This window comes from Schistocerca americana, chromosome 8, assembly GCF_021461395.2.
Source record: "Schistocerca americana isolate TAMUIC-IGC-003095 chromosome 8, iqSchAmer2.1, whole genome shotgun sequence".
Lineage (NCBI taxonomy): Eukaryota > Metazoa > Arthropoda > Insecta > Orthoptera > Acrididae > Schistocerca > Schistocerca americana.
Window position 1 is genome coordinate 278,027,516 of NC_060126.1, and position 12,155 is coordinate 278,039,670.

The 12,155-nt window shown below is 42.5% G+C and overlaps 2 protein-coding genes across 2 annotated transcripts in view; one reads left to right on the plus strand and one right to left on the minus strand.

Moving 5' to 3' along the window:
* LOC124544747 overlaps positions 1-12,155 on the plus strand; it is a 233,705-nt gene that overhangs the window by 126,491 nt on the left and 95,059 nt on the right. The gene's annotated exons all lie outside the window — the stretch shown is intronic.
* LOC124544748 (Golgi-associated PDZ and coiled-coil motif-containing protein-like) overlaps positions 6,482-12,155 on the minus strand; it is a 136,801-nt gene continuing 131,127 nt past the window's right edge. Inside the window, exon 3 of the mRNA XM_047123410.1 lies at positions 6,482-6,580. Coding sequence (XP_046979366.1) covers positions 6,548-6,580 — 33 coding nt within the window. The 3' untranslated portion in view covers positions 6,482-6,547. The remainder of the gene's footprint in view (positions 6,581-12,155) is intronic.

Genomic DNA, 12,155 nt, shown 5'->3' on the forward strand with positions numbered 1-12,155 from the left:
TAATTCGACCTTTTGCTACGTCGTTTATGTACTATATCAAAACAACCGAAACGTTGGTTTGGTAGAGCGCAACTCTAGTGTTGAGATATTCGCTTTCCGAAATCTCAAGGTCAGCTCTCTATACCACTGCGAATGAAAGACTTCAGTACCCGAAACTCTGTATGAGATGGCTTCCAAGATGCTGTCCGACTATTACAAAACACAGCGAATAGGCGTCGCCTTAATGTTTCTCCAGCGCTACCATGATGGAGGAGAGGATTTTTTAAACAAAATTGTCACAGAGGAAGAAACATGTGTATTCTGAAAATTAAGAAACAGAAGAGCGACAGCGGATGCGTTCTCATTCCCCGAGTAAGCGAAAGAAGTACAAGTGACCCTCCTCCATCAGAAAGTTACTGTGTTCTGGGACCGAAAAGAAGTTTCGTTGACGGAAAACATGGAACGTCACGACCATGCCTCTTACAACGCGACTCTCCGACGTCTACGAAGAGCAGTTACACAAGAAGAGGAATGTTGGCTTGGGGCATTGTGCTCCTTCATGACAGTGTTGGGACTCAGTCTGAAGCTGCAACAAACATGCTCCTTAAGCGTTTCCAACAAGTGTGTTATCACCCACCATACAGCCTGGACTTTGTTCCCTCTTATTTTCATCTCTTTGCTCACAGGAAAACGCTGGCTATGAGAACAGCATTTTAGCACAGACAACGAGCTGCAGATTAGGGTAGAGAATTGGCTGAAACCGCAGGCGGCTGCCTTCTAGGAGGAGAGTATTAGAAAGTTGGTACCACGTTACGACAGATATCTAAGTCGGGAGCGGTAATATGCAATGAAGTAGCTGGAAGGTGTAGCTAAATGTTTCAAATAAAACACTTTATTTTTTTGAGGTTTCCATTTCGCGACAGAAAAAAAAACTGGCGTAAACACAACAAGCAGTCAGACTGCCCATTCTGACCATCGAAACGTTTGCATTGCTATCACACTCAAAGGGCCAACTGTATAAAACAGATTATCTTACATTAGCAGCAAAAATTGAACTCGAACCAACGTAAACTCTGAAATCTGCGTTACATAAACATTAACGTCAGATTATTACGCAGTAAACTATGGTCAACGTTGGCTAGGAAAATTTTAGGAATCAAAACAGTTTCAGCCGAACTGGTAAGATTAAAACCGGAAAGATTCCACGTTTGGGTGAAAGTAAACTGTGACAGCCATTCACGTTCCAAAGGGTAAATACAGCTAGGGTGTTAATACAAGAAAACTTTCCGATGCTGCTAATGCATTTTGTAGGCTAGCGGTCGCGAAGAGAAAGAAGGAGAAAGAGAACATTTCTGGAATATTTTCGTTCTTGGTCTCAGTTTCCTCTCACGAGATCACGATTTTTATCAAAGACTATTTTACGCTATCCTGACTGAATATATTCAAGCGGTCTACATAACGAACTGATACATAAAGCCAAGAAGACATCACCAGCATTGGAAAATCATTTTCAGTCAGGACGTAGACTAAGCAACTTCAAGACATGGAGCTACGCAAAGAGATTTTTCGCAAAAGAAAATATAAACATTTTACGTGTATTCAAGTAAAGAAGGTTTGTATCACTTGTCATGGCACTGATCGTTTGATTAGCGATGACTAAACTGTACATGGGTGGTGGGGTTGCACTTCCTACTATTAGTGCGTATGACGAGAAAATACTGAAGAAGAAGAAGAAGAAGAAGAAGAACTTGCAAAAACGTCCGTTATCTCTTGATGACTGCGCGAGCGGGGAGACACAGTGGTTAGTACACTGGACTCCCATTCTGGAGGACGACAGTTCAAATCCGCATCCCGCCATCCAGATTTAGGTTTACCGTTACTTCCCTAAATCGTTCCAAGCAAATGCCATGACGGTTCCTTTGAAAGGGCAAGGGCTATTTCCCTTCCAATCCTTCAAACATTCAGTGCTTGTGCTCTGTCTCGATGTCCACGGGACGTTAAACCCTAATCTTTCTTCCTTCTTGATAACGGCAAAGACTTGTATCGGAGTTGCTCTGATCCCCTTCCATTGTAGCCGAGGAAAATGACTAATATGCCGTCAGTTCCTTTTTTGTGACGTAGACTTGCTAATATATCTTCGAATTCTTATTCGAACAGTTATTTTAAGAAGGTTTGTGTAACCTAAGTGTATATAATATTTATGTTCCCTGTGCACCTCCTGGAAACAAATCTGGGCGGTTACCATCATGAGTTCAAGAAGGAAAGGATCCCAACACCTTTTCCTCTGTTTCTGAAGGGAACCTGTACAATATTTGAATACCAGTATGCTGTCACTGTTTCTTTTGTTATTTGGATTAACTTTGTAAATTGGGATGTCTGATTTAGTCTACTAAAGATAATTTTTTCGCGTTTCCTGAAAGTTACATTGCATTGAATGTGTCCCTTCTTAATCTCTCTGAAAGAATTGCTATCGTCAGTTCACAACCAAGTGACGCTGCAAAAGAACAGATTTCGTTTCGCGCAAGTACGTGCGAAAACAAATAACGAAGAAGCTGTTTATGCTCTCACACTGCTGAAATTCGAAAAAAATTTTCCGGTCCGTTGTGTTAAGTTAAGGACAATAACAGAGACGTAAGTAATGCGTGCAGGTAATAGTTGCTCACATAACAAATCTTGGAGATATTCGTAAGTGATGTGGAAAGTTTTCAAGAAATGGCTCAGAGCACTATGGGACTTAGCATCTGTGGTCATCAGTCCCCTAGAACTTAGAACGACTTAAACCTAACTAACCTAAGGACATCACACACATCCATGTCCGAGGTAGGATTCGAACCTGCGACCGTAGCAGTCACGCGGTTCCAGACTGAAGCGCCTAGAACCGCACGGCCACACAGGGCGGCTGGAAAGTTTTAAGATATTTCATACGCACTCCGTAGAAGGAAATTCGAACTATTTCCAGTGAACATTTAAGTGCATGGAGTTCGGCAGCGGCCAATAATGACTGAACATCTCTTACAAGATTGCTGTATAGGTTTCAATAGCAGTAATTAAGCAACAAGCATTAGACCGCTCGGCAAACCGGGCGGGCCGAAACTTTCTTAGTATGACGAAGGTCTAATAATTTATACCCCTAATTTTGTAGGCTTCTGAAGATGACACATTAGTTGTTTGAAATCGGTCAAGTGAAATAAAAATATCTGTGAAACTGAAGACTGACTGAATTTTATTCTGAAATAGTAATTACAATGTGTGTGTGTGTGTGTGTGTGTGTGTGTGTGTGTGTGTGTGTGTGTGTGTGTGTCGGCAAATAAATGTTTATTGGCCAAGTATTAATCGATATTAGGTCTCGATACTGCAGTGGTTACATATTGGACTTCACATGTGGTTCAATTCCAGAATATTCAGAGGATTTTTTTAATTTTTTTTGCTTGTATCCCTTCTTTTGCATTTGCCAATGTTTCTTAATATCTAAAATGCCAAGCTGCGTCATGGTTTGGTCTTCTAAGTCTGGATGGGTAAGTCTGGTTGAAGGCCTGAGCGAGGACCATGCTTATCACTGTGGCAGTCAAATCAATCTTTGGGTTGCTCAACGCTAATGTAAACTTCTGCCGCTCTCTGCGACGATAGTTTCTTTAGTGCTGTATAAAAACGGCCTTAGAACATACAGCTCTGGAAACTTTTGTTCACACAGAAAACCAAGTAAATCCATGGCCAACAATCTGTAATATGTATGTTTTCGGTATGCTCGGTAAAATTGTGAAGTCTGACGCGTCGCTACGGTCGTCTACACAGCTTGTGTTCGCAGTCAATTCGGTAGCGCTAACACGCGCCTAACAACGTGTAGCCCTGAATTATCAGCTGCCGAACGATGTATTCTCTACGAAATTAGTTATAAAGACATTTACAACAGCACTACGTTCTAAAAACACATCGCCTAAATACGTCACGTGCTCTTTCCTAACTTTCTGGACCACTGTCTTCAAAGGCCGTAAGTGCTAAGAATAGTATCGCTTTTTTCGTTTGTTTTTGTGTGTTCTATTTCGATGTTTTTCGGCTATAGAGAGGTTTCTTGAAGAAGTCTGGAAGTTTCTTCCACATGTTTTTCACTACCTTTACAACACTAAACCTTTAATAACAAACACCATGTATCTAAGATGTGGGATTAATACCTGCTGTCGAAACGCAATAATTGCAAGGGTTTTTGCTTCAGCAGCCAAGCTTGCATCGTCCTAATTTAGATCAACACTGAACCTCTTTACTTGATCCAAGCTTACAAGGGGAGGCCGCCAATTGTGAAATTCAGATTCGATTCATACTGCGCATAATAAAAGCTCATGGACAGAGGTGTAATGCGGCAAAGCACCAAGATGCACTTCTCAGCCGTTGTCGAGAAAATCGACAGTTAAAAGAAACCGTTGCGGTGAAATACTCTCTACGATTAATAACTCTATACAGCGTCGTGGCGCAGCGGTAAGCGCTTGGGTTCGTAATCCGAAGGTCGCCAGATCGAAGCTCGCCCTATGCAACCTTTTTTTTTTAGTATTTGTTTTTCATAATTCATATATATATAATTCCCGGCAATCAGTTGCAACAATTATGGATATAATAAGTTGTTGAAAGTCGTTTGTCGTGGAAAAACTGGCGACTTCGAACACCATTATGTTTTCCGCAAACAAAGTTGTATTTCACAAATGTTATTAATTGTCTTCATAATGTTATCCACGTATAGTTAACGGAAGACGTAGAAACGATATTCCGAAACGAATACGTATAGCGGAAGTCAAACGTTCGAAATAGAATAGAGACCCCACGAACACAAATTTGCTGTTGCAGGTATGAAATATAGACTCCGTTACTCGCTCGTTACACTTGAATGACAGATGTTGAATGGGCCGAAACGAGCCGCCGCATAACAGCGTAGTTGCCTGCTAACTTCCAAAGAAGGTAGATGCGGTCCCTAGCGCAACTTATAACATTGTCGAAAATCGGTGCGAACGGGAGAGCTTTGGTACACCCTGTTAAAAGAAACGGAAAAATGGAGGCGGTACAATTGGAGAGCGATCCGCCTTCACCAACATACATAAGCAATTCATTAATATATATTTGAATTACAAAAAAATAATAAAAAAAAATTGCATGGCGCGAAATTCGATCCGGCGACCTTCGGATTACGAACCCGAGCGCTTACCGCTGCGCCACGACGCTGTAGAAAATTATTAATCGTCGAGAGTGTTTCACCGAACGGTTTCTTTTAACTGTCGATTTTCTCGACAACGGCTGAGAAGTGCATCTTGGTGCTTTGCCACATTACACCTCTGGCCATGAGCTTTTATTATGCACAGTACGAATCGAATCTGAATTTCACAATTGGCGGCCTCCCCTTGTTAGTGTTACACAATACAGGGAATTTGTGAACTGGATTCGTGACCATCTCCAGTCAGTGACGTTTATACAATCGGCCCCATAAATCTGTCATTCCATTATTTCATTGACGTCATTTGTACTCTTTACACGTCTACTGATATTTCGAACGCTTGCTTTCGATCGGATTATAAAGAAATGGACACACATTTCGCCTCGAATTTCGAAACATTTTGAGCCCAGTTCCTCAACCATAAATTTATTCGGCTGAAAAAACCAAATAAAGCTTTATCGTCATTGGATCCACACGATTTAAATGCGTAACGTATTTCGATGCAATACCTGCAATTAAGAGTTTGGCTCTGAGCACTATGCGACTTAACTTTTGTGGTCATCAGTCGCCTAGAACTTAGAACTAATTAAACCTAACTAACCTAAGGACATCACACACATCCATGCCCGAGGCAGGATTCGAACCTGCGACCGTAGCGGTTGCTCGGTTCCAGACTGTAGCGCCTAGAACCGCACGGTCACTCAGGCCGGTAATTAAGAGTTACCATATATTTCTTTTCTATATACTAAGTACATCCATCTGTTGCACATGCAGCATCTGCTGAAGCTTTGATTCTTTTGCTTCCTCTTCTACCTAGATTCTATGTAAATACGACAGAAGAAACATATACTATACTCTGTTAATGTGTTCGTGATAATGAGTTCTCTCTTAACGCTAATACACGAGTCCATCAGCGCGCACACTTTCGTCGTTTCTGTCAACAGGTCAACCTTCTCCACAAGCAGCGAAATAGCGTAGGACATAAAACGATGAAGACAAAACAGAATCGAAGGCGTGAGATTCTATTTCAGAAACGATGTTTTGCTTGACATTCTTCATGCTTTGCCCTGAGGGGGTAAGGGGATACCAACGTTTTTGAACAATGTTCCGGCAACAGAAAATATCTTTACTAACAGACTACGTTACTGATGGAATGAATATAGTTACCGTCAATACTCGTGAGAGAGCAAAAAGTCATTTTAGGTAAATGTAGCATGATGTTTAAAGGTATTACAAGACTTCCATGCATACGAATGAAATCACAGCACCCCACTTAAAAATATGCTGCGGGAATGCCGCTGATATCTAGCTAACTAACGATCGTTATGCTAATCAAGAGCTTACCACTTATCTTCTTCATCTCTGCCACTGGGATCAGATAACGTGGCCTCTTTCATCCTTACTTACCTGGAACAAAAATGAAAAAGCCAGTATAAGTAACGCTATCCTCATTACTAAGAATAAAGGAATGTGTGTAATAGTAAAGTTGCACAGAAAAAAACGATCGAAGACTGTGTGTAGCAATAGCTATATATACTACACAAATAAATATTTACCATGTATGTGGAAAAGTAAACTACGAAGATTCACCTCTTTTGAACCTACACAAGAAGCGGCGTATATTTATCACACACCACGGCGTTCATTTTTTATTACACAAGAATCTACTTCGACTTAGTCGTTAAGCCGCCAAGCACGTATTCAGATTTCATTAAAATCTTGCAGGTTCAGTCCTATCCCCTGCTGCTCTCGCTCGCTCGCGCCCACACACACACACACACACACACACACACACACACACACACACACACACACACAGACAGAGAGAGAGAGAGAGAGAGAGAGAGAGAGAGAGAGAGAGAGAGAGAGAGAGAGAGAAAACAACGTGTGTGGATCTTGTCTTAATACCTTCACGTTCACCTCTCGTGATGTGTTACCCGATCTTTATTTCTTAAAATCGAGGACGTGCCTCTCTTGAGATGACCACACCCGTACTAAAAGCATATCGCGTTTATTCACGAGAACGGGCACAGAGTATCTAACTAGTTACAAAACTGACACAGAAACAAATGTAATTGTCTTTACTGCGGCGTGAAAGCAGCCTCGATGAAAGTGTGTGATCGGGGGGTCGAGACAGCCCGAGGCAAACCTCTCGGTTTCATTTATCCGCGCCGACGCGCGTGTCTCAGCATACGAGCGTTTTTATAAATGCATACACGTCATGTACAGCCGGTTAATACTGTTTCCTATCTCTATGTGCGTATACGGAGAGAAACGAGCCACGCACGCTACGGCCGCAGCGAGCGATCGATAACAAACGTGGACTGAGAGAAAGGGGAACGGCGGGGAGGCACCGGTAGTGATAAATAATTGAACATTAGCACACAAAGGGTGAAGTTAGATGGATCAACTACAGGCAGCTGCCAGACTGGGAGTAGGTCCTAAGTCACAATTCACAACCTGGCGAGATGCCAGCAAGGACTACTTCAGTCATCGCGAAAGGGAGAATCACGTATTTCGTCAAGTAAAAAGCAATGTGACACAACCAGGAAGTACCGATCCCATCAGGTGGCTTAAATTAAATGCTTTACTCTCAATATCAGCACCAAACCAATATCGTCAAGTCTAGAAACCTAATTATAAAACAAAATTGTCAAATGGCCCTGAGCACTATGGGACTTAAACGCTGAGGTCATCAGTCCACTAGACTTAGAACTACTTAAACCTAACTAACCTAAGTACATCACACAAATCCATGCCCGAGGCAGGATTCGAACCTGCGACCGTAGCGGTCGCGCTGTTTCAGACTGTAGCGCCTAGAAGCGTTCGGCCACTCCGGCCGGCTTATAAAACAAGGAAACTAGTGTGTAAACCGTAGCTCTTTATAATTGTCGAAAACTCAGATCAGTTAATAAATTCATCAACAGGCAATCGTTGGCCAGACACCATTATAATGGGCAAATCCGCTTTAACCCAAACTGTCAACTAATGCTTGCTGCCTAAGACGAGGCAAATCAGACTTCTTGTGAATCAGGTACAAAAGACAATGGAAAGAACGTCATTCGGCCGGCCGGGGTGGCCGTGCGGTTCTAGGGCTACAGTCTGGAACCGCGTGACCACTACGGTCGCAGGTTCGAATCCTGCCTCGGGCATGGATGTGTGTGATGTCCTAAGGTTAGTTAGGTTTAAGTAGTTCTAAGTTCTAGAGGACTGATGACCCCAGAAGTTAAGTCCCATAGTGCTCAGAGCCAAAGAACGTCATTCACGGTGATCTGGCAACAGAATGTAGCAGCAGAGTTAAACTATTGCAGCTGGTGATTTTGTGCTGCCAAGTATAACGGTAATTGTGGACGTGTGTGCTTTAGTATGAGCATGTTCCAGAGAGTCGAATATCAGAGAAAACATTCAGTCTCTCAAACCGATTTCTGAGCTCTCGAGGGAACGAAAATGTACTTCGGCACCAGATTAAGTATACAACAATCAAAATTCTACTTCTGACGTCTACACACACAGCACACATAATCACCTACAACTCCCACTTTCACTAATTATATACTTAATCGTACAATGACTGCACCCCTTCAACGTCTCCCCCTAATACGTTCCGATGGTATTAAAAAAGTTCTGTCATTCATTACTACCTGCTTTGGTACGAATGTAACAATTTATTGAAGTGCACGGGCTTTTCTTGAAGGTCAACATCCCACATATCAAATGTAACACTACGCATAAATAATTTCTAAAGAGTCACTGGAGTAGGCAATGTCAGGTCTCCTACAACATTTAGTGACATCTGAATATTTACACTGTAACTAAAAAAAAAAATTCTTCTCCAAATGGGTCAAATGGCTCTGAGCACTATGGGACTTAACTTCTGAGGTCATCAGTCACCTAGAACTTAGAACTACTTAAACCTAACTAACCTAAGGACATCACACACATCCATGCCCCAGGCAGGATTCGAACCTGCGACCGTAGCGGTCGCTCGGTTCCAGACTGTAGCGCCTAGAACCGCACGGCCACTCCGGCCGGCCAGTCTTCTCCGAAATATGAAATGAAACAGGAAAAACAAACAACGACGAAGTAAGAGATATAGATTAAAATTTGTATGTCTTACAATCAGTTCAGTATTTTAAATGGTATGTGAATAAGGAGTTGGTAAGCCAGGCGACAAATTTTGTGGAAAAGAAAATGTCATGCAAGATGGATGGGAAGTTGAAGTACGCCGAAAGCGTTGATTAAGTAGGGCGAAGAAGTGGGGCTTGTGAAGAAGAGTTGTGTGAAAAAAATGAAACAAGCCAAGAGGACTGGAAAAAAAAACAACCATGAAGTGAATGGAGAGGAAGCAGAAAAAATGAGATGAGAAACATTACTGGAAAAACGTGAGGAGGACAGTAAAGGGAAAAAAATGAGGAATAGGAAATGTGGAAAAGAGAAAAAAAGCATTGTTACCGAAACCAACAGAAAAGTAATACTGTTGAAAACGAGGTAAAAGGGAAGTCACTGAAGAAAGGAAGGATCCAACGTGGATGCGGATAAAGGTCCAAATGGAGGAAAGAGTAAATGCGAGAAGAGAAAGGGGATAAACTGGAAAATGGGAAGGAAAGTTGGTGGGTTGGGTAGGGCAAGAAGAAGTGGATTTTGTGGAGAAATGAGTGGGATTTGGTGGAATAATTGGAAGGAAAATCGAGGTACAATAACGAGGAAGAGGATAATGAACGAGAAGATACAGTAGGGCCTCCCTGTGGGGGCAGATAGTACGTCCCTCAGCCAGTCCCGTAGGGAGTGCAGACTGTCGTCCAGCGCTCCGGGGCTGCTGGAAGGGCCCGGCGCGGCGGCAGGTGGTGCGTAATGTATTCAGTGTGTCCAGCGGCCCCAGGGCGGCGGCCGCGCGCGCCCATGCGTGACGCCCCTCCGACATCTCGCGGCCAGGCGCACGCAGCGCCCCACAGGCAAGCCTCCTGCTAACCGCCTACTCTACACTAATCCCAACGGGCCTCCAGTCCTGTGTAGAGGGCACAGCGAAGTCTAACACCGAACGGAGGAAGCTGCTTGTGCCAGTTCAATGACCGCATTCCTTTTTCGACGGAAGCATGGGAACGCGATTACCCACAAGCCAGCAAGCGTTATAAAAACTTGTACGACAGCATCTTGGTAGGACAACGCTTTTTGTTTATAATGCAACGTACGTCGTTTTTCGATGTTACTTCACGAGATGCGCCAGCACATTCATACTCTGGTAGTAGTAACTAACTGAATATGGTGTTTATAACTAAGTCGTCGTTACAATTTAGTTTTCTTTGTGTATAGCGTAAGTCAGAACAAATACTGGAAATGAGACGTTTCAGATGACGCCTAGCGTCGATAGAAAACGTCGTTTGCCTTTTATTACAGGCAAAATGTTTATCTAAGACGAATTTTCTGAATACAAACGATAGACCAGTCCCATGCTACTTTGTGACACATCACCAGAAAAAATGTGCAGTACAATGAAATAATTTTGCAACCACATTCAGTGCTTTATGTGGATACTGCCTGCAAAATGTGTTGCGAATAGAGATGGCAGTAAAGAAGCAGTAACTTATACGACTTGCCTGACGCTGCAGTTTTACGGCAGTAACAGCGAAAATGTAGTATTGTGATTATTTTTTTTCTTTTATTATTTTGTGGGGGGGGGGGGGGCATTAGAGAGTAGTAGTTTCGATAAGCTTTGAAATTATGCGTAAAGCTCGTTGGAAGACGCTAAGTGCTGTTATTTTCAAATACTCGTTAATTATAGTCTGGATAATTCGCGCACTGCGAGTCACACTGCCTCAAGACATATACCCAGTTTCTAACTTCAATGCTTAACTTACTGCGTTAAGCCTCTAAAGCAGGAATGTACAGACTTCCTACCACCGCGGGCCTCAAACCCATCTCTTTGACTACGTAAGGACCACAAGTTCAAAAATATCGTGCTGTCAGCCAAGTTGTTATTTCAGAGTAGGATCCCCTGCCCCGATGCCAGCTAGAAAGGGCTCAAAAGAACAGCTCTCTCCACTTCGGAAGGGAATGAAAAACGAGTATAAAAAAACTGACAAGTGCAAATAGGACTCGCACCCCGAGGGTTCCAGTTAGGCATATGGACCTTTCATTCATCCCGGGAATACAGAATATCTACGATTTTTGGCTGTTATCTATACCGATACTGGCAAGATATCAATGCCTGGCATTCCAAGATTTTCGAGAACATTTCAATTTTGTGTTTAAATTTTTGTCTAGTTTTTTGGCATTCGCTATTGTAATTTTTCATTTATTTCATTAATTTTGGAGTTATATTAACATGCTATGCTAATTGGCTAGCGCAGATGCGTTCACTTCGACTGCTCTCGTCCCTATTACAATTGCTGGTAACATTTGACGGGAGTCTCCAGAAAAGAAAACAGTACAACCGGCCATAGCGCTATTACTGTTACACAGATGTCGAACTGTTCAGTGGAATGCTTCAGCGAATATTTTACGGGATATTGGAACTCCATCTCAAACAATTGGAAGTGCAATCCTGCATCCGTCACCAGTATTAGTTTGCTCTGGAAGATTACAGGGGCTGAATGTGTCGCAGACGTAGACTGTCAGCGAATGAGTAGTTCGTAAAAGACTGCGATGCTAACGCCGACGTGGCGCCGTAGACAGGCGGCATTAATGGGTATCACCGCTACACTGCAAAGGCATCGTTTTCACAGCAGCAGGGGATTTCAGTTCATAGGAGCTCTGCCAACTAGCACGAAATATTTGTAATTTATATACACAAACCTTCCTCGTGAACCACTACCTATTACTGAAAAAAAGATCAAAATCCCTTAAGTAGCTCCTGAGATTTTTTTATGGGTTACGTATGCAATCTAAGTTTGTACTGGCAAAATATATTTTTATGCGATATAATAACAAATAAAAAAGTTTTATACTTTTCCTTTACTTTTACTGTGAAACCTTGCTTCTTGCC